This window comes from Podospora pseudoanserina (genome assembly GCF_035222485.1).
Source record: "Podospora pseudoanserina strain CBS 124.78 chromosome 7 map unlocalized CBS124.78p_7, whole genome shotgun sequence".
Classification (NCBI taxonomy): Eukaryota; Fungi; Ascomycota; class Sordariomycetes; order Sordariales; family Podosporaceae; genus Podospora; species Podospora pseudoanserina.
In genome coordinates this window covers 1,608,680-1,626,877 of record NW_026946671.1, presented here as the reverse complement: position 1 = coordinate 1,626,877, position 18,198 = coordinate 1,608,680, and the positions used below count along the sequence as shown (strand labels likewise).

The 18,198-nt window shown below is 51.3% G+C and overlaps 5 protein-coding genes across 5 annotated transcripts; 2 read left to right on the top strand and 3 right to left on the bottom strand.

Annotated features, from left to right (window-relative positions):
- Positions 1 to 237: 237 nt before the first annotated feature.
- On the top strand, positions 238 to 1,962 carry QC764_711490 (uncharacterized protein). The gene is made up of 2 exons (XM_062950770.1): positions 238 to 987; positions 1,115 to 1,962. The coding sequence occupies exons 1-2, from the start codon at positions 886 to 888 to the stop codon at positions 1,760 to 1,762; spliced, it is 750 nt and encodes a 249-aa protein (XP_062796812.1). The 5' UTR covers positions 238 to 885; the 3' UTR covers positions 1,763 to 1,962.
- A 2,700-nt stretch (positions 1,963 to 4,662) lies between these two features.
- QC764_711480 (uncharacterized protein) lies at positions 4,663 to 6,252 on the bottom strand (the record flags this gene model as incomplete). The annotated part of the gene is made up of 1 exon (XM_062950769.1): positions 4,663 to 6,252. One exon carries the CDS (start codon positions 6,250 to 6,252, stop codon positions 4,663 to 4,665), a length of 1,590 nt encoding a protein of 529 aa, XP_062796811.1.
- A 764-nt stretch (positions 6,253 to 7,016) lies between these two features.
- QC764_711470 (uncharacterized protein) lies at positions 7,017 to 8,539 on the top strand. The gene is made up of 3 exons (XM_062950768.1): positions 7,017 to 7,572; positions 7,628 to 8,169; positions 8,239 to 8,539. Exons 1-3 carry the CDS (start codon positions 7,129 to 7,131, stop codon positions 8,432 to 8,434), a joined length of 1,182 nt encoding a protein of 393 aa, XP_062796810.1. The 5' UTR covers positions 7,017 to 7,128; the 3' UTR covers positions 8,435 to 8,539.
- A 388-nt stretch (positions 8,540 to 8,927) lies between these two features.
- On the bottom strand, positions 8,928 to 11,768 carry QC764_711460 (uncharacterized protein; the record flags this gene model as incomplete). Its single annotated transcript, XM_062950767.1, has 4 exons — positions 8,928 to 10,100; positions 10,159 to 10,966; positions 11,026 to 11,324; positions 11,388 to 11,768. 4 exons carry the CDS (start codon positions 11,766 to 11,768, stop codon positions 8,928 to 8,930), a joined length of 2,661 nt encoding a protein of 886 aa, XP_062796809.1.
- A 572-nt stretch (positions 11,769 to 12,340) lies between these two features.
- Positions 12,341 to 15,309, bottom strand: QC764_711450 (uncharacterized protein). The gene is made up of 5 exons (XM_062950766.1): positions 14,809 to 15,309; positions 13,904 to 14,735; positions 13,298 to 13,846; positions 12,630 to 13,232; positions 12,341 to 12,607 (listed from the first exon to the last, which is right to left on the bottom strand). Exons 1-4 carry the CDS (start codon positions 15,125 to 15,127, stop codon positions 13,082 to 13,084), a joined length of 1,851 nt encoding a protein of 616 aa, XP_062796808.1. The 5' UTR covers positions 15,128 to 15,309; the 3' UTR covers positions 12,341 to 12,607; positions 12,630 to 13,081.
- Positions 15,310 to 18,198: the final 2,889 nt, after the last annotated feature.

Sequence of the window (18,198 nt, the reverse complement as noted above, 5' to 3'; positions counted from 1 at the left end):
CACGAGGCGGCGACATCTCAGCTGCATCAGACATGCCGGTGTAAGTACCCAACCCCAAGGTTATACAAACCTTCCTCCAGGACTCTTCGGGTGTCCCGTATTAACACAAGTGACAGGAGACAAGAAAGCTGAATACAACTTCGAAAGACACGAACACCGGCGTTTCCGCAGTCAGCCGAAGCCGGGTGGCCCAGCAGTTGCTGAGCGCGGGGATAGTCCGGATGGAGTAATGGATTTAGCCAGCCCATCCGACACTCTGAATACGAGGTCTATAAACATGGAAGTCAGGTGTGCTGGGTCTTGGCAACCATCACTGACATGTATACCCCGCATATAGAGCTCGCTATCTTTTTTCATCGGCACTGTTATTCCTGCGTTTGGCGTGGCTGGGGTGCTACACTCTTACACACTCAGATCGGCCAGATGCTTGGCCGGGCCAGTTAAAGTTGCACCTTGTACCCCACAGAACCGTCCATATCCTTCCTTCACGCAGATAAAGGTGAACTTCCTTGGTAACATTGGCACAAACTGGCGTCCACCTGATCGGAACTGACTCGGAAGACATCGCGCAGTAATCCATCCTGGATACAAGACCTTGCCTAATCAGCAGACAAGTGACGGCAGCAATACGAGATGCTACATGTACAGAGAGTCTGCAACCCATGTCAGTTACCCGCTCAGGTTTGTACGAGGAGGCGTGGGGTCGAGTGTCATGGCATCATCAACGGAATATAAATGCTGTGGCTTTCACTCCGAAAACACACCTCTTGAATCTGTTTCATTCGACCATCACTTCCAAGAACCTAGGACTCTGCAGTTATCGCTTGAAAAGCCTTGCACTTGCACTCGGATACAATCATCACAATATTCCTATCGATAGCAGAAATGACTCGATTTAGCCTGACTGCTGCCGTTCTCATTGGCCTAGGCCATCGAGTTCTGGGTGCTCTGGAGCAATGTGGACCAGCACAATATGACCCTACCAACGTAAGTGACCACCTCTACAAACCAACCAGGCTTGTACCACCTACCCCTGATTTTATCTCCTACAAAATCATTGCACAGCTTCCAGATCACCTCGCACGGCGTCACACTAACTCAGATCTGTGTTCAGTACGTATGCTGGGAGAACCAATTTCTCTGCCCCGTCACAGCCGGTGAAGGCCTGTCTTATTGCAATGGAGCCTGTTACAGCAAGTTCATGTACACCTGCAACAATAACATCCTCAGTCTTCTCCCGCCCGCCGAGTCTGCCTTTATTCTCACCGTCTCAAACCCGGCGCTCCCCCAGCTTGACGGGAAGCCCGTTACCGCCCAAGGGCTTCGTTTGTGGCTTGGAGGAGAAACCAAGAGCTACTGCCCTTCTGTCGTCGACCCCAACTGCCCACCCGGCAACGTCACATCGATTGTGGCGGGCGGCTTCGGCGGAGCTGGTATGAACACAATGGTGCCCGGCGGTCAACAGGTCTATCTGACGCCGGACTGGAATGTCGAATACACCCAAGCTCATTCGGCATACATGCCGTCCGGCAGCACCTCGACTGGCTTTGCCGCCTACCAGGGCGGTGGGTTCATCAACCTCAATGGCAACGGTTGGGGTTGGGTCGCTTGTCCTCCGAGGGCTTCGGGTCCTGCTGGGCCCGAGTGGACTTTGTATGGTAGAAACTCAACAAACGCCAAGAGCCTCAACTACTGCACTCCCATCAACCTCAAGGTCACTCCTTACCCCGGCCAGGGGGCGGCTGCTTGGCAGTATACTTAGAGGGCAGCTACATGTGAGATTAAAGAAGTAAGAACTGTCTAGGAGAGAAACTTTACAAGAAAAGAATATCATGCATGGGGAGAAACAATGAATTTAGTCTTATCTCGAGGAATAGAAATTTTGAGGTGCATTGAACAAGGGACAGTGGAAATAACCCTAACCCTGCGCTTTTTGTTTACTTGTTTTGTGATAGTAGCCCCTGAATTACCCCTGAATGCACCTGGCCACAACACCCGATCTGTTGATTCTTCAATATTCAATTATGATCACATCTTATGACATACTTGAGCCTTTTCCTCAGTTCCCAATGTTACAAACCCCTCTGGCTTTCCTGAAACATGCTTTTCTCACGCTTTCAAAAAGCACTTTCGTCTTCAACTACTAGCTCGTACCTATCGCGGTTTATCTGACATGAAATTATTCGTATGGAACTGGAACGTGATGCGATCATTGTTTTGTTGGTTGATAGAGGAGGTCAATCATGGACAAGTGGCATGGAAACATGAACAAACCAACATGAATATCACGACAATACTGAAGGAACCGATGAAATCAAAGTTGGCATTGTTGATTCTAATAGCTACATCTGCGTCTCTCCGTTGGCCCTGTGCACTCGTAACAGGTTACCAGGCGACACCACGAGGAGGTGCAGAGTCCGACTTCGCCGCCCGTAAATGGCAATAAATAGTAGATGAGATAATAGATGGCACGCTGGGTGGAACACACATCACAAAACACGCCAAACAAAACACACAAAACACGCTGGGGCTGGGGGCTGGGGGCTGGGGACACGCTGGGGGCTGGGGGCTGGGGAATGCTGGGGGGCATCAACAGAACACAGACAAAGCAAAGCACGCACAACACACCATCACAAAAAATGACTGAAGCAGAGTCGGCAAAACGAAACGAAAGCACAGAAACAAACCAAAAAGAACGTCGCTACTCTTCACAACGGAGTCCAAGGAGCGAAGACGACCGGAACGAAAACGACCGGGGCGAAGACAACCGGAGCGGGCACAGCCAGTGCGAACACGACCGGAACCAACACCACGGGAACGAACACGACAGGAACAAGAGCATCGGAAGATGGAGGACGAGGAGCACTCGCCATCGTCGGAGGAGGAGGAATTGTGGGGGGAGGAGGACTTGCCGTCGTCGCCGCTATCGGAGAACGAGGAGGAGGACGAAGAATCGGGCGAGGAGGACGAGGAGAAAAATCCGGATTGCGCTTCACTCCGAAGATGCCGCCATCCTCGGAACTGGCCAGAAGGAATGGGCGAGCTGGGGCCCATTTGCGCTGCTGGGGAGGACCGAGCATTGATGCATCCAGGGCTCGACGTACCGACGAAATGGGAAGGACCCCGTCCTTCATCTTGTGGACCACACGATCCAGCCAGGCCTGCACCCGGATCGCAGGGTCGGGAGGTGTCGGACTCGGACGGACGACGTACCGGGGCCAGGTGGTGGAAGGTATGGCACTGCGAGCCATTGTCGAGAAAAAAAAAAGAAAAAGATAAAAAGATAAATGGGTGGCGTGGGGCGAGCAAACGGATCGAGCGAGCGTGTGCAAGCACAGCTGTGAAAAAGAGCAGCATTAGCAGACGAGGTCAACAAGAGTGAGCGAGCGAAAACATACCACAAACAATTCACCAGCGAGTGACAAGCTGTCACACAAAATTTACGAGCGAGCGGTAAGCAATCACACAAATCTGCAAGAGACTGGTCAGCAAGCGAAATCAAGAAGGCATGGACGAACAGAAGCTTACCACAGCAGCGGAGCGAGCGAGCAAGAGTGCCTGTTTTGTTGGTTAGTGAAGTATGTGTTTGCTCACGACAAAATGGGGTGAATATACGTGCCTTTATGCTTGTTGACTGGCTGACTTCTGCAGTTCGATGAAAAAAAAAGAAGAAAAGCTTCCGCCAAAATTTGGGGACTGAAGGGTTTGTTAAGTACATCATTGGGGGCACCTCTGGGGCAAACACAATCAGCCCGCCTGAAATGGTCAAGTGCGTAGCCATTACGTAGCTATTTGCATGTGTCAGTGTGATTTGGCATGTGATGGTTGAAGGTCACTTTTGGTGGGGGTGGACTGGTATGTTGGTCTTGATCTGGTGATGCACTGCTCCTTTCTTTCATTAAAAAATGTGCGGAGGTAAAGCCAGCGCTGATGATGCCAGAGATTAGTTTTTGTAAGCGATTTTGAGTGTGATGGACTGTTGATCTTCTTTTCATGTTTGGGAACTGCAAAGTATCTGGGGGTGTAGTTAGGAAGCTTTGGGATAGGAGTGCGCTCAAGGTAGAAGCACGCCCCCTGCGGAGAAGGACCCCCAGGAAAGTAGATGGGATCTCGCCTTCTTCATCGAATTGCTTGATAGCATGATAGACCTCCGTCAAACACTCCACGTCAAGTTATAGCGCGAACAAAGAAGAATTCAAAGATACTACTGAAGTAGAATTTGGACCTGTTGCGCGTAACACGCGGATGGAAAAGGACATAACCAGCTTTTGGGGCATTTCGTGATTCTCTGCAGCAATATCTTTGCAACAACGAAATTTCTCAGAAAAAGTCTTACATACAGTTGCTCTCCAGAAACCCCTCTATCCAATGACTTTATTTTCCTCAACAACAACTCATTTGCGCATAAGTAATAAGGCAAAGAAACGAGAGCCTCTATGGGCGGACTGTCCCATCCGATTCTCGCGACTATCGGGTGACGTCAGTGCCCGGTTGCCATCTGCTCGGCCCCACTTTGGGCCACAGACTGAGAGTGTGATGAAGATGCTAGAAGACGATGGAAGAGCACCACCAGACTCTAGAGGAAGCCAGATGGGAGAACCACAGATAAATGCCCGTTTGCGTCACGGGTACCGTACCCGAGAAGTCTCGAGGTTCGCAACCTCAGTTCCGTAGTGTAGTATCTTCCGCCACAGATATAATTCCCCTACCTGGAAACAACCCTCTAGTCTTTGCCTTCATCTCATAATATCCCGCCAGCCACTCCGCGGTATGCCCCTTCATGTTGCAGTCATTCCGCCCCTCTCCATGAACATCACCTTCGTTGACCCATTCAACCAGCTCCCTTACATACGCCAACTCCTTTCCCTCTTGATGTAGCGAGTGGAACCCTCTTCCGAGGCCTTTCTCCAGCACCCTTCTCTCGTACTCGTGTCTCATCAATTTTCGACTTGGAAGCTTTGCTCTCCCAGTAAACACTCTTGCCACCGCCTGGGCCTGAAAATCAAAAAGCGAAAACGTGACCACATGATAAGGTACGCCTACAAAAGCCAAGGTTGGGTCGGGGATGTAGAAGATATCTTTGTGCAAGTTATGCGCCATGTTGCCGTCCGATGTCACCACCAGATATTCCCCTGGTTCTGTGATTGGTGCCGTGTCGGAATGGAGATGCGGGAGGAAAGGGTAAGATGTTATATATCCTGTTGCCATGACCACGTGGTGAATCTTGTCGAGTACTTGGCCGTCCTTCAAAGCGATCTTCCCGGGAATATGCTGGCCATCTTCCGGAAAGTGCTGGTGTCTTTCGTCGTTATCGAGAATAAAGCTAGCTATTTCCGGCACTCGTCTCGTAGATGACGGCAGCAGTGAGACTGGGAGGTCAAACTGTCCTCCACGGGCACTCTGGTAGACTTTGTTTACAACTCCATCCAGCTCCCGGCAGATATCCAAAGCAGACACACCAGCACCAAGAACCACCACATTCTGGTCCCGATACCTCTGTGGGTTTCGATACTGCTTTGAATGAATGATCCTGGCGTGAAACCTTGTTTTCCATTCCTTGAGTCCAGTAATGTCAGGAATCCGTGGCATGTTATAATGCCCCGAAGCCACGACAACTCGATCAAATAGATGTAATCTTTCAGTGAACCGAACACCAAGCTCTTCTTTCTCCAACGTCACTGATCGCAACTCCCACTTGGACCCATCCTGTGTCTTCTTGACCTCATCTACTCGGGTGTGAAATAGAGTCTGGTTGTTGACGTCATGCACTTCTGCCAGGCCTTGGACGTAATTTTCAACATCTCTTTGACCAACTACGGGTTCGGTACCCTCGGGCCACTGGCCCAGACTACTTTCCATGAGGTATGTCGGGACGTTATTGCGTAGGCCTTGGTAACACGGGCCGGGTGGTGAGAAGTGCGCCTCGAGGTCGGAAAGGTAGTTGTTTGCTTCCACCCGAAAGGTCTGATTTTGTGGTGTTTCAATCCTTTGCTCAGATGGAGGCGTAACATAGGAAAATTGACCTCGTTGAGAAACCTCATAGTCCCCAAGAGACGGCGTGTTGCTAGGATATGATGGGTCGCCGGGAACGCGGTCATCATAGTGCCAGATTCCACCGGCAATGCTTGAGCGTTCGAAGACCGTCACTGAGAGACCTTCTTTTAGCAAGTGTGCAGCTGTGCATACGCCGCTGATACCTGCTCCGATGACTGCGACCGTCTGCCGAGAAGGTTGACTTCGTAGTTCCGACATGTTCCTGATGGTGAATCTCTATCACTGTTTTGAGCAACATTAGGAAGGGAAATATAAAAGAGTATCGAGCTCAGCATCTTTAGTGGACTTCAAATATGGAGATGCGATACTTTTCTGCGAGCTCAGATGTGGCCCAACCCCCGCGTCATGGATCACGCCATATTGCGTAGCTGATCGCGCAAACATCAATGTTGATTCTGAAAATGGTATGTGCTCTGAGGGGCTGTATTGAAAGAGTTGACAATGCTGAATTTGTGCCAGATCCCTTATCACTCTTCGATTTGATCGGCATTCTCTAGGTAGGCTACATGCATTCATCTCTACTTTTGACAAGACATTGGGTGAGTCATGGGACAAGAGAATAAATCGGATGGAATGGCTTTGAAAACTGCCAGAACTGTGGACTTGGGCATACGACCAGCTCTGTGGTAGCCTGCAATTTTGATACCATGACAAGCCCTGAAATCAAATGTACCCGTATTATGGCGACCGCCAAGCACACAATTTGTGCAGACATGGCATCACAAACGCATCCGTCATTCCCCGTCATCGAACGGACTGATAGGTCCGGTGATGTGGTTTTCAAAGATGCAACCGGTATCTTATACCCGGTGATGTGCAGTGCCCCTCACTTCCACGACATATTGTAGTGATCTCGCAATCCGGTATACATATTGGATCATTGATAACCGCTTTGCAGAAGCGGTATTGATATGAATGCTGGCAATGCCGGTTTCCTTGACGAGTGGGGGGCATGTGAGCGATGTTGTTGTAAATCCAAACCATATCTGCTGCTGAACCCTCTCATGGACGACCCCAAAACAGGTGTCTTGGAGAGCTTAAAATATCATACATTTTCTTGTCAGCATCTTGACCATGGCGCCTGCTGCAATCGAGGCATCAATCGTCGACACAGTCGAGCCCAAGAAAGACACCTTGGCCCTCCCAGAGCCAGCCCGGCAACGGCTGATCAGGTCTGGAGTAGACCTGACCAACGGATATCCATACCGTCCACTAGTACCCTTGTATCTCCAGGATGTCTACCAACTCCGCAGTGCTGAGCGTATCCATGAAGATGCAGGGGCCAGAGCTGACAAGTCCAAGAAGAATCTGTTTTCGGCGGCAAGCAAGGTGACCGACCTGACAGCCCATATCGGTACTGAGATTGAGGGTCTCCAGTTGAAGGACCTGACACCCGAGCAACGTGACGAGCTTGCTCTTTTGATCGCGGAACGCAGTGTTGTGTTTCTCAGAGACCAAGATATTTCCCCACAACAACAGAGAGAGCTAGGAGAATGGTTTGGTGAGGTTGAAGTGCATGTATGTGATGCTATCCCACCCCCAGTAGCAATGAGCTGACTCAGTCGTGATGCAGCCCCAGGTCCCACAAGTGCCTGGCGTCCCGGGCGTGACTGTCATCTGGCCAGACCTCCAGGCCCAAGATTTGCCCGCCAACTTTCGTAACCCAGGAGGAGCGTCTCGATGGCACACCGATCTTGTCCATGAACGACAGCCGGCAGGCATTACCCACCTCCACAACGACACTGTGCCTCCGGTAGGGGGGGACACGCTCTGGGCCTCGGGATACGGTGCTTATGAGAAACTATCCCCCGAATTCCGCAAGTTCATCGATGGAAAACAAGCTGTGTATCGCTCCGCACATGCCTATCTTGACCGCGAGAATCCGAGTGCCGGTCCAAAGTTCGTCGAAAGGGTCCATCCTCTTGTTCGTGTGCACCCTGCAACAGGCTGGAAAGCACTCTGGGTGAACCGCGCGCTGACGACGAGGATAGTTGGATTGGATAAAGCTGAGAGCGACTTGATCTTGAATTATCTGCATGACGTGTATGAGAAGAACGCGGATATCCAGGCCCGATTCCGATGGACCGCCGGGACCAGTGCTCTGTGGGACAACAGGTGAGTCAGCGACGACAGATTGAAGAAGAGGAGGGGAAAGCAAATTGACTAACCTGCAAATAACGTTAGAATTACGATCCATAGCGCCAGTTGGGATTACGAAGGAAAGTATTCGAGACACGGCACTCGTGTCACATCGCTTGCCGAAAAGCCCTACTTCGACTCAAAGGCCCCGACTCGTCGACAGGCTTTGGGTCTTCTGGATGAAGACGAGAAGGAGGCTCTTGGTCTGGCAAGGGATAGGGTGGGTGACCACTCGCCTTGATTGCAGGCGACCCACAATTTTTATTGTGTGCATCAGGTGAAATAAGAAGGAGCTCTGTAGGTAATCAAACTACATCAATCTAACCTCAATCGAACAACCCATGCGCATTTTCGGCCTGCCAATGACGGTTGTGATCATCAGTCTTTCGTCCACGTTGCTAAACAGCGCCTTCCACTTCTTTAGCGACCTCTCCTTTGCGTAGAACATCGATCATGGATGCAACTGAATACGGTGCTCCTCTCTTTATTTCCACCCGGTGCGCACAACATGATGAGCACCCGCAATCAAAAAGTGGGCGATCACCTCGAAATATTGAATTTTGGAAACTATAAATTGAACGAAGTGTTGGCCTTGTTAAATCTCATCAGGTTTCAGGGACAGCAGTTATGATACTCCTGTCCCACCAACCGGCCACTAACCATCCCAGATTATTGTCCCCTGTCAAGAAAGCCAATATTTAATGTCAAATCTTCCTCAAGCAAGAATAAGCAAACTAATCCGACTTCGACCCCGAGTGCTCTCCATCATCCTCGTTATCATCATAGCTGCCACTACCGGAGCCACTCTCACTGCCACTCTCATCACTAGTGGATTCGCTCTCGCTATCAGTCTCCTCCTCATCATCATCCTCGTCATCGCTATCCTCGTAGTAATCCTCGTCCTCATCTATATCAGCATTTTCATCGATAGAGTCTGAAAGATCCCCCAACCCCAGGATCTCCTTAGCTATCGAGATTGGCCGCTTCTTGATCTCGTCCATGCCATCCATAACCCCAGAAATAGCAGTCTCCTTATCCTGCTGAATTTGAATAATCCTCTCATCCACAGAGCCTGCAACCACAATCTTGGCCGTATGCACTTCCTTGGTTTGTCCAATACGGTGAATTCTTCCGAAGGCTTGCTGCTGGCGACAGACATTCCACCAGTGGTCATACATGATGGCCCGGCTCGCCACAGTGAGGTTCAGACCGTGTGCGGTGCAGGTGATAGATGCCAGCATGATCTTCACGGCCGGGACCTTCCTGAAGGTCTTTAGAGACTGCTCTTGGTCGTTTTGGTCCAGGTCGCCCCAGAAGTACACAAACCGGTATCCGCTCTGTGTAAGCATGCGGCCCAAAATCGAGAGCATCGGGATCCATTGCACAAAGATGATAATCTTATCCTCTGGCGCTTCAGATTGCCATCCGTCGATTAGGTCAAGTGTCGCCTTCGTTTTAGCGCTGTGCGGCACCGGATCCCAAGGATGGGAGTCGACGCCCTTCATGAAATTGAGCGTGTTGGCGCGTGTTTGCTGCACTGTTTGGACAGTTTGTCTCTTCTGCTTTCCCCCCTTATTATTCGTCTTGGTTGCTTTTATTCTCTTCCATGGATGCCTCTTCTTCTTGCCAGACTTCGCTCTGCGTGCCTTCTTTTTCGTCCCTTTCCCTGTGGTTTCTTGATGCTTACTGAACCGTGGCTGAAACCCATTGTCATCGTCACCAAAGTGGCGGTAAGTGTGCCCGTTATCGCGAGGCAGGATAGGCATGCCCTGATGACTCGGACAGCTGCCCTTGCCTGATCTACCAGAACCGACTGGCTTGTTGCAGCTCGGGCAACAGGCTTTCTCCTTGTTGTGATGACGGGATATGAGGTTACCGAAACATGAGGCGCAGAACGGGTGGCCGCACTGAACAGATTTATTAGTATTACGGACGGATGAAAGTTCCATGAAAGCGGGTGCTTACATCAGCCAATTTAGAGGCCGGGGTCACGACTCGCCGGCAATATCTGCAGAAGCAGTTGCATTTGACCTCACTGAGCTCCGGCAGCCTAGACTTGTCTTGGTTCTCCTGGTCCTCATACCAGTCAGGCTCAACAAGGGCTGGATGCGAGGTGAAGAATTGGAGATGATCGACAATCTTTTGCATTGTACCCTTTTCTGGTCCGGGATCATATGGTTGACCGGCGTCTTGATACGCTTGGCGTCGTACCTCCAACGCCATCTGTCTCCGGTTTGTTTTCCCGTATGCTTCCATCTCAAAAGGGGAAAAGTTAACCGTGACAACCTGAACCGGATGTGCCTTGGGAATCTGAAGAATGGGTGCGCCCATCAGTTGCGTGTCAACACGACGTCTCAGAGTAAGTTCCGATAGCGTTTTCTGAAGTTCTTCCATGTCTCCCATCTTGCCCTTGACGCCCCCCATAGCCTGAATGAAGGTATCGTACTTCTTGAACTTGGTGCCCAAGAAGTCAAGGTAGGGAAATACCTCTGCTGTGGTGTTGGTCAGCGGGGTTCCCGTTAGAACCCAGCGATATTTGCCTGTGAGGTATCTGCAGGCGAGGGACGTGCTGCTCTCCCTGTTATTAATCGCATGGGCCTCATCTAGAACGATGCGGTAGTAGTTGATGCGAAACAACGGGGGGCCATGCCGGTGCAGTTTCTGCTTCAGGGAGATCTCTCGAAAATCTGAAGGATCCTCACTCTCCTCCGACTCCTCACATTCGGCGAGGCCTTTGCTAGCTTGGCGTTGAACTTGTGCATAATTCGTGATTCTGAACGTTCATGCTTGATTAGCATAGAACGCACAGGAAGGCAACTCCGTGATACTTACATGATATCACTATTGGCGCACTCATCATCGGCCATTGCATTGGTGTTTTTGTAGACCAACACTCGCAGGCCTTTGTCGTCGCAATGATCAAATATCTCCCGATACCACTGCGTCAACAGCTTCTCTGGCGCAATGATGAGGGTTTTTTGGGTTTTGTCCCGGCGACTACTAGGCGGGTTTTGTGACATGCACGCCAGGAGCTGAACTGTCTTCCCGAGACCCATTTCGTCGGCGAGGATCCCTCCATTGGACCCGCGGGGGTGGAACTCTCGGGAACACATCCATCTCACCCCTATCAACTGTCACATCCATGAGATATTGGTGAGCTGATCCTGAGTTAGGGATGAGAAGCATGTACGTACCTGGTGATTGTAAAGTGGTGTTTTGAAGCCTTTGAGCTTCCACTTTCCCTCCACTGGCTTACAGTTATTGACCCCAAATGACAGCGTGGCTTCACGAAACTCTTCAAAGTCCTTGCACGCCTGCATATCCCCCTTGTCAAGCCTGTCCTCAATTGTTTGCAAGGCTTCGTCGACTGCAGCCTGGACCGCCGTTTTACTTGGTAAAGGTATCTTGTAGTCACATGCGGTATCCTCCTCAGTCTTGATGAGACCTGGCCCCTCAGCCTTGACGAAAACAGGCACCTCGATCTCGATGAAACCAGGTTCCTCAGCCTTGATCGAAACATCCGTCTCGGCTTTGACTGGAATAAGCCCCTCAGATTTGTCGTCTGGGCCTGACATGCGCTGTATTTTGGTGGAGGGAGTCTCGTAGGGCTCCTCAACAGCCTCGCGCTTCAAATTCGACCCGCTCTCGCACGCACGAGCATAGTGTTGCTGCCAGTATTCCTTAGCATTCTTGGGGGGGCCGTTAGGGTCCAGGTCGCTTTTTTTGGCCTTCTTGCCTTTTTTACCGGCCTTTTTTGGCCCGCTGCCTGCACCTGGGTCAACCACTGGAGCAAACGTGAGTTTGGTGGGCGATGGCGGGAAGTTAGTCGTGTTGGAATCTCCAACTGTCCCATATGCCTGCTGGCCGATTTCAGGTGTATCCCCAAGAGCCATGTTGAATAAGATGATGACTGAAGATGAAAGAAATGAGTGAGTAAATTACTTGTGAACGACAACTGGCGAGGCCTCCTGTCCTGTGTGCAAGTAAGAATTGAAAGATAAAAGAAAAGGATGGGAAAAGATTGTGGTCGGGAACTTGTAGAAAAAGTCAAATAGAAATGTCGGTTAGTTGAAAATAGAGGAAGGTACTATGCGCTGTTCGATATCAGCTATTAGAAGGAAGGCGCGGAATAGTTGAGCGAACTCGAGCAGGATATATCGGATATCAGAGGCAGAGAGTCGAATTGTAGTGAGAGTGGCTGGAAGTCGGGCGGGGACTTGGTAAGATTGTGAAGAACTGGAGGACGGTCGATAAAAAGTCAAGCGAGCCAGCAGTGAAGAAGATAAAGAATGGCGTGGAAGAGTCGATGTAGAAGTGAGGCTATAAGGACGAGAGGGTGAGGAAGAGGAGGATGGAAGGAAAATGAAGGTGTAAGGAAGAGGACGGAGGGCGTGGAAGGATGAGAAGGGAGGATGTGGAAGGATGGAAGGGAGGATGTGGAAGGATGGAAGGGAAGATGTAGAAGAATGAGAGAGGAAGAAGGTATCAAAGTGCCAGATAAATCAGGTGTGGGCGGGAGAAGAGGCAGTGAATGGATCAGAAGCGATAGTAAAAAGAAGATTGCAGGTCGCGGGCAGAAGAAATCCGCATATAGCTAGTGTCTGGCCGAGAAGCAGTGACGTAAGACGTTCTTTCCCTCCTAGAAAACATCTCCTGGGCCGACGAGTTGATGAAGTTGTAGGTTCTGAGTTCGGATGGACACATCAGTACCTGACAGAAATATCTGAGCGTGCCCACATGAAAGTAGAGACATACAGTATTCTCATCCTCAAGTTCACGAAGAGCACCAGTCAAGCGACATTGTGACGTTTATGAAGCGCTTCTGGCCCTGAACGGCGTAAGTTCCTGATCATGCTGCGTGTGTTTACACACCAGACCCGCTCTACACTCAAACCCGCTTCTTGTTTCGTCGATCCGAGCGCCTTTTCTTCAACTCCCAGAGATAACGACGCTGGAAGATGGCCTTGCAATAGTCGACAATGGCTTCTCTCTGCAAGAGGATTATCGTCGCAAAGACGACAGGGACAGCGATTTTCCAGCTTCAAATAGACTGGTTAGCCTGCTTGACAGATGGACTCTCGAAACCGGAGAGAGAAACACTCACAAGTAGCCAATATCTTGCTCTAAAACGGTGAACGGAACAAAGTTTTGCCCGAAGTAACCCGTGATGAAAGTGAGCGGCAAGAAGATAATGGTGGCTGTGGTCAATTGCTTCATGGATTCGTTCTGATGTGCTGAAATGGTGTTGAAAATCAGCCCTATCATCCCATCAGCGGAGCTCTTGAGCCTATTCAAAGTATCTGTGATGAGGACGCAGTGGTCCAGAACATCACCGAGATAGGTGTACGTCAGCGTGGTGATGATGGGGTCATGATTGGGGTCCAAGATTTTGGCCATGGCTTTGTCGAGCGCCATATCCGTTTTGTGATCACGCAGGGCTTGTATCAATGTCGTGATTGGATTGATGAAACTAATCAGCGCATTGATCTCCGATGTGAGGATGTACAGCTTCTTGGTGTGGCCGATGTTGGGGTGAGTCAACACTTCGGGTTCAATATCGCCGATAGCATCACGATAGCAGCTCGCTACCTGGATGGCAAGATCGATAATTCCATCCAGTACTGCGTGTCCCACCATGGACGCATCGCATGAGCTAGAAATCAAGGCCTGTTAGTCAAGCACTAGCGATGAGAACGGGAGGTGTACGTACTGTCGGATGATTGTATCACTCGTCTGGAGACGTTGGATGATGGGTGCCTCTATCACTTCAGCCGATTCTTCAAAGAAACTAATTATAGTGTTGTCGTTCGTGATGAACATGGAGACCTGCTCACAGGCTACCGTGTAGTTTTTGGAGATCAGGGCTGAGTTCTTGTCCATAAACCTTGCGATAGGATCGTCTGGTGCGGCGTGGTATCTTCGCAAGGTTCTGGTCGGGCCCTCTGGGTACTCAGACCGTGAAGCCCTGGGATACGGCCCAGAGCCATCCTGGGCCCAGTCCTTCCCACCCTCTAATGTGGTGTCTGAGGAGAACTTCCCAGCACGGAATGTCCGTTTCAACCGCCTCAAGAGCTTCCGGGAATACTTGCCAGTTTTCCCACTGAAGATGCTGCGATTACTAGCATGGCTAGATGTGTCATCAGCCTCATCAGAATCAGAGCTCTCGTCGTCAGAGTCCCTGTAGGTGTCGTCAAGCCTTTGAAGAGTCAAGACAATGAAGGCATGTGTTGGATACCACTCGGCCTTTGTCCTGCTCCTCGTGTTCATAATATCTTCCACGGCCAGTTTATGAAGGCTCTTGTGCTTCCCCAGCAGCTGGATAACATCCCAGCTCAGGCCATTCACATTGATCCACCGACATTTTGCCCACTTTGGTTGTGGCACCTCCAAGAAAGAGCCGAGAGACGAGTTGTCCTTGTTCTGAATCGAGAGCTTGTCTTCGGAGAAGTCGACAATAGTGATCTCGCATGGGGCGCTCAGTTGAGGCATAGATGCGTGGCCACCATCTGGCTTGAGTGGATCGACCCCTGGTTCCGAACCGGCTGCAAAGGAGTATGGTAAGCGTCGAGGAGCAGGACAAGTTCGACATGGTCGCGGGTGGTCAGGTAAACATACGATGCCATCCCGGGCGGAGTTCAAAGTCTTCGAAGTTGTCGACTGTCCGAAATGTGCCGACCCGGGTTGTGCGCCGTCGACTGGTGGGGCTGAAGGGCGCACCGGTATCTGCGCGGGCGGGTGCCTTTCTCGGGCTGGTCGCGGCATCATTCGTGGGGGCAACTTTTTCCGCAATGCTGGTATCGATGTTGGAGTTATATCGATCGCGGTGGCTGGTGGTGTCAACAGCGGTGTCAAGATCTGGAGGAGCAGCCGGTGGGTCTGTTGCGAAGTCGCGCGGCTGTTGCAGGGGCCCATCAAAAGGCGGTTCGCGCGACATTGAGTACAAGCACTTGTCGAGTGAAAAAAAGGGAAGTAAAAAAAAAAGGGTTACGGCAGGTCTGGAAACTTGATTTCAAGACAACCTAGGATCACATCAATGATACCATGTTGAAGTTGAGGAGGTAAGGAAGATGTCGCACGGCGTAAGAGAATTATACCGATGCCCTCCCGCCCAATCAGTGTCGACATGCGGCACACAACCATCAATTGCTACAACAATGTTATTTATCTACTGCCACCGGAAGGTCTAGCCACGTGCTCACGGCTTCCGGCGTGGGACTTCGTTGCACTCGTCGAACTCGATGATGTGAATTTGTTCACAAAGATCCCGCCAATTTGATGGTGCTGTGTGGAGACATGCGAGATGCAAGCTTTCCAGGTTCTGCGCTATGATAAGATGGATAAGATAAGCCGAGTACAGGCCACTGAAATACAGGGTTAGGGTAAAGCGTGGGGGAATTAGGTGGGCTTTGTAAAAGATCGAAGGCTCAGCCCAGAAAGAAGACAAAACATCACCTGCCTCATTGCCAACCCCACGGCCTCGGGACAACTACCTAGCTATACACCACACACTCCTCCCATTGCCCGACTGCTTTCTTTGCCAAGCTGGATCATCCGACCTACCGCTCACCTTACGAACCGACCGGAAGGCAAAGCTTGCGAGAGGTGACGCAATATAGTGAAGCGATGCCCGTATGATTGCCCACACAAGTGTGATCCGAGGTTGAGGGCTAAAGACTGTTTGCATGCGGTGCGGGACGAAGGACGATCGTACACCCAGGACCGGGAGGGCAAAAAGAAGAGAGAGACCAGCACGGTGGAACCGAGAGGTTGTTCTTCCCGTAGTGAGAAGACACCATCTGTAAGGGCTGATTCAGCAGTTGGATATCGCTGATCACAAGAGATTGCGCTCAATGCGTTCATGCGTGGGGAGGTGGGAAGAATGGACGAGTTTCCCACTTGGGAAAGTTGACGATGCTTCCAAGGCCACTGCGATGGAGGTGTGGGTTAGGTAGAAGGAACTATTGAACGCCTACGTCCGCGTTTATTTCTCTGGCGGAGGCGGTTGATGCCGTGTTGAGTGGGCACTTGAGGCGTGTGGTGTGTTTAAAGTCGGCATGGAAACATGCACGCCAAGCCGTCCCTGCAGATGTGGGAAATGTCCGCTGCAGGTCCCGAGCGGAGAATTGACCTTGAGCTCCAGCGCAATAGGTAGGTATTCCTTCCGTGCTGCCTGAAGCTCAGGAGCTCTGTCCCGAAGTTCGTGGGCTGATAGGGACTGCCTAGGCAGGATGGAATATCTCCATTGCTTTGAACGGCAGGGCCAGGATCCGTAGGGTAGGCGGACGATGAGATGGGATGGGTGTTCATGTAGACCCTGGACTGTCTTGGGAGGTTGACCCTGACCCGCAGCGGCAAGCCCGATCCGGGGTAACGACTCCACCTCGAGCTTCTTCCCCCCCATCCCGGGCCGAGTCAAAACGCTGATCAGGAGTCTCGGAAGGCCAGGCCGAGCAGGAAAATGGTGTCACAGTTGCTCGCGAGATGGACCGCAGATGCTGATTGTTTACACCTGTATTCTTCGACTACCTCGTAGCGAGTTGCGTCCGTTGTGCTACCTATGCTATGAGGCGCTTGTGGCCATCCGATCTTCTGCTGTTGCGTCAGCCTCGTTCAGCCTGGCGACATGGGTTGCACTCAGCTAGTGAGGTCGCATGAATCTGTCTTCCGATCTCATTAACTTCGGGATCCACCGTTCGTCGTCGTCCAAAGTGCCGTTTTTCGAACCAGGGCGGCGGTGGGAGCGAGGGGTGAAGGCATCCCTGGTGACTGCCTATTTTTGGTGGATTATGACGAACAGTGGAGGTGCGCTAAAAAATAAACAATCATCAGGGCACCATCAAGACATCAACGAATCGAGATAGAAAAGGATACGTCTCAAGCAAATACATACTCTGATGCGCGACGATCAACGGGAACGCGGTCATCACCACCCTCACGGCCCGGCTTCTCTCGCTCTCCTGGCCGCTTGGACCTTTTCGGTGACCCAGCGATGGCGTCCATGTTGAAGCTCCCTTGAAATCTTCGAAGCTTCGATATCTTGCGGGCTTTCCGGTCGCCCGCTTCAAGCTAGAAGACCGCTGCAGGATTCTAGAAACCCGAAATCACGTTAATCTTGCCATTGGGGGAGCATAACACGGCCTTTAATTGCAAGGTTCGAATGAAACGCGTTTCCTTCATGCGATGCTTGGCCAGAGCCTCCACCGTGTCGGAAAATCGTTGCGCTGCAGCACTTCCTGGCTGCCAAGAAACACCGGCGCCGTCGTAGTCGGCCAACACGTCCACTTTGAGCCGAACAGCTACCCTTTCCTGACTTTTCTGTCTCTTGTTTGGCAAAACTGGATCTGTCGCCCTTTTCTTCTCCTGCTGACACCTTGTTTTTGTACAGTCAGTTGGCCGCGAACGACCGGGAACCCTCGCAGCATTGACATATGCGCAATCTTGGGGGTCCCGAGATTAGCCTCATCCGAGTTCCCTACCACACTCGCTGTCAAGATGGTACTGCCCGTGGCCCAGCTCGTCAGTCGCGCTTGTCGCCGATAGAACGGACGGTGTGTTCGCCTCTTCCCATCAACCTCCACTCACTCTCGATGATCAGATGAACCGGATATGGATCTGGATATGGTATCCTGGGCATATCATACCCGGGGCGCCTATAGCTTCGCGCACGTCCTCGCCATTGTCACCGGTATCTTGCAGCTCTGATCGCCGACCACGCACGGTTTTGCTCCATGAAAGGGTTACAACGGGAACGCTTCTGCCGGCCGACTCGACGGGTATCCTGCTCTTTTCCAGACCGGGGTCAAGCCCTTCCAGAAGCATGCAGAGGCACGGGTTTACGCCGTGCACTTGTACCAACATGTCGTCAAAATTCCCGGCGATATGAACAAAGGCAGCGCCTGAGCTGGCTGACAACTGGTGTTCACTCTCATACCGAGCACGAGCCTTGCGTTGGCAATGCCAGGATCCTGGAGCTTTTGGCAGCTCTAGGGGACACGGGAGCTAATC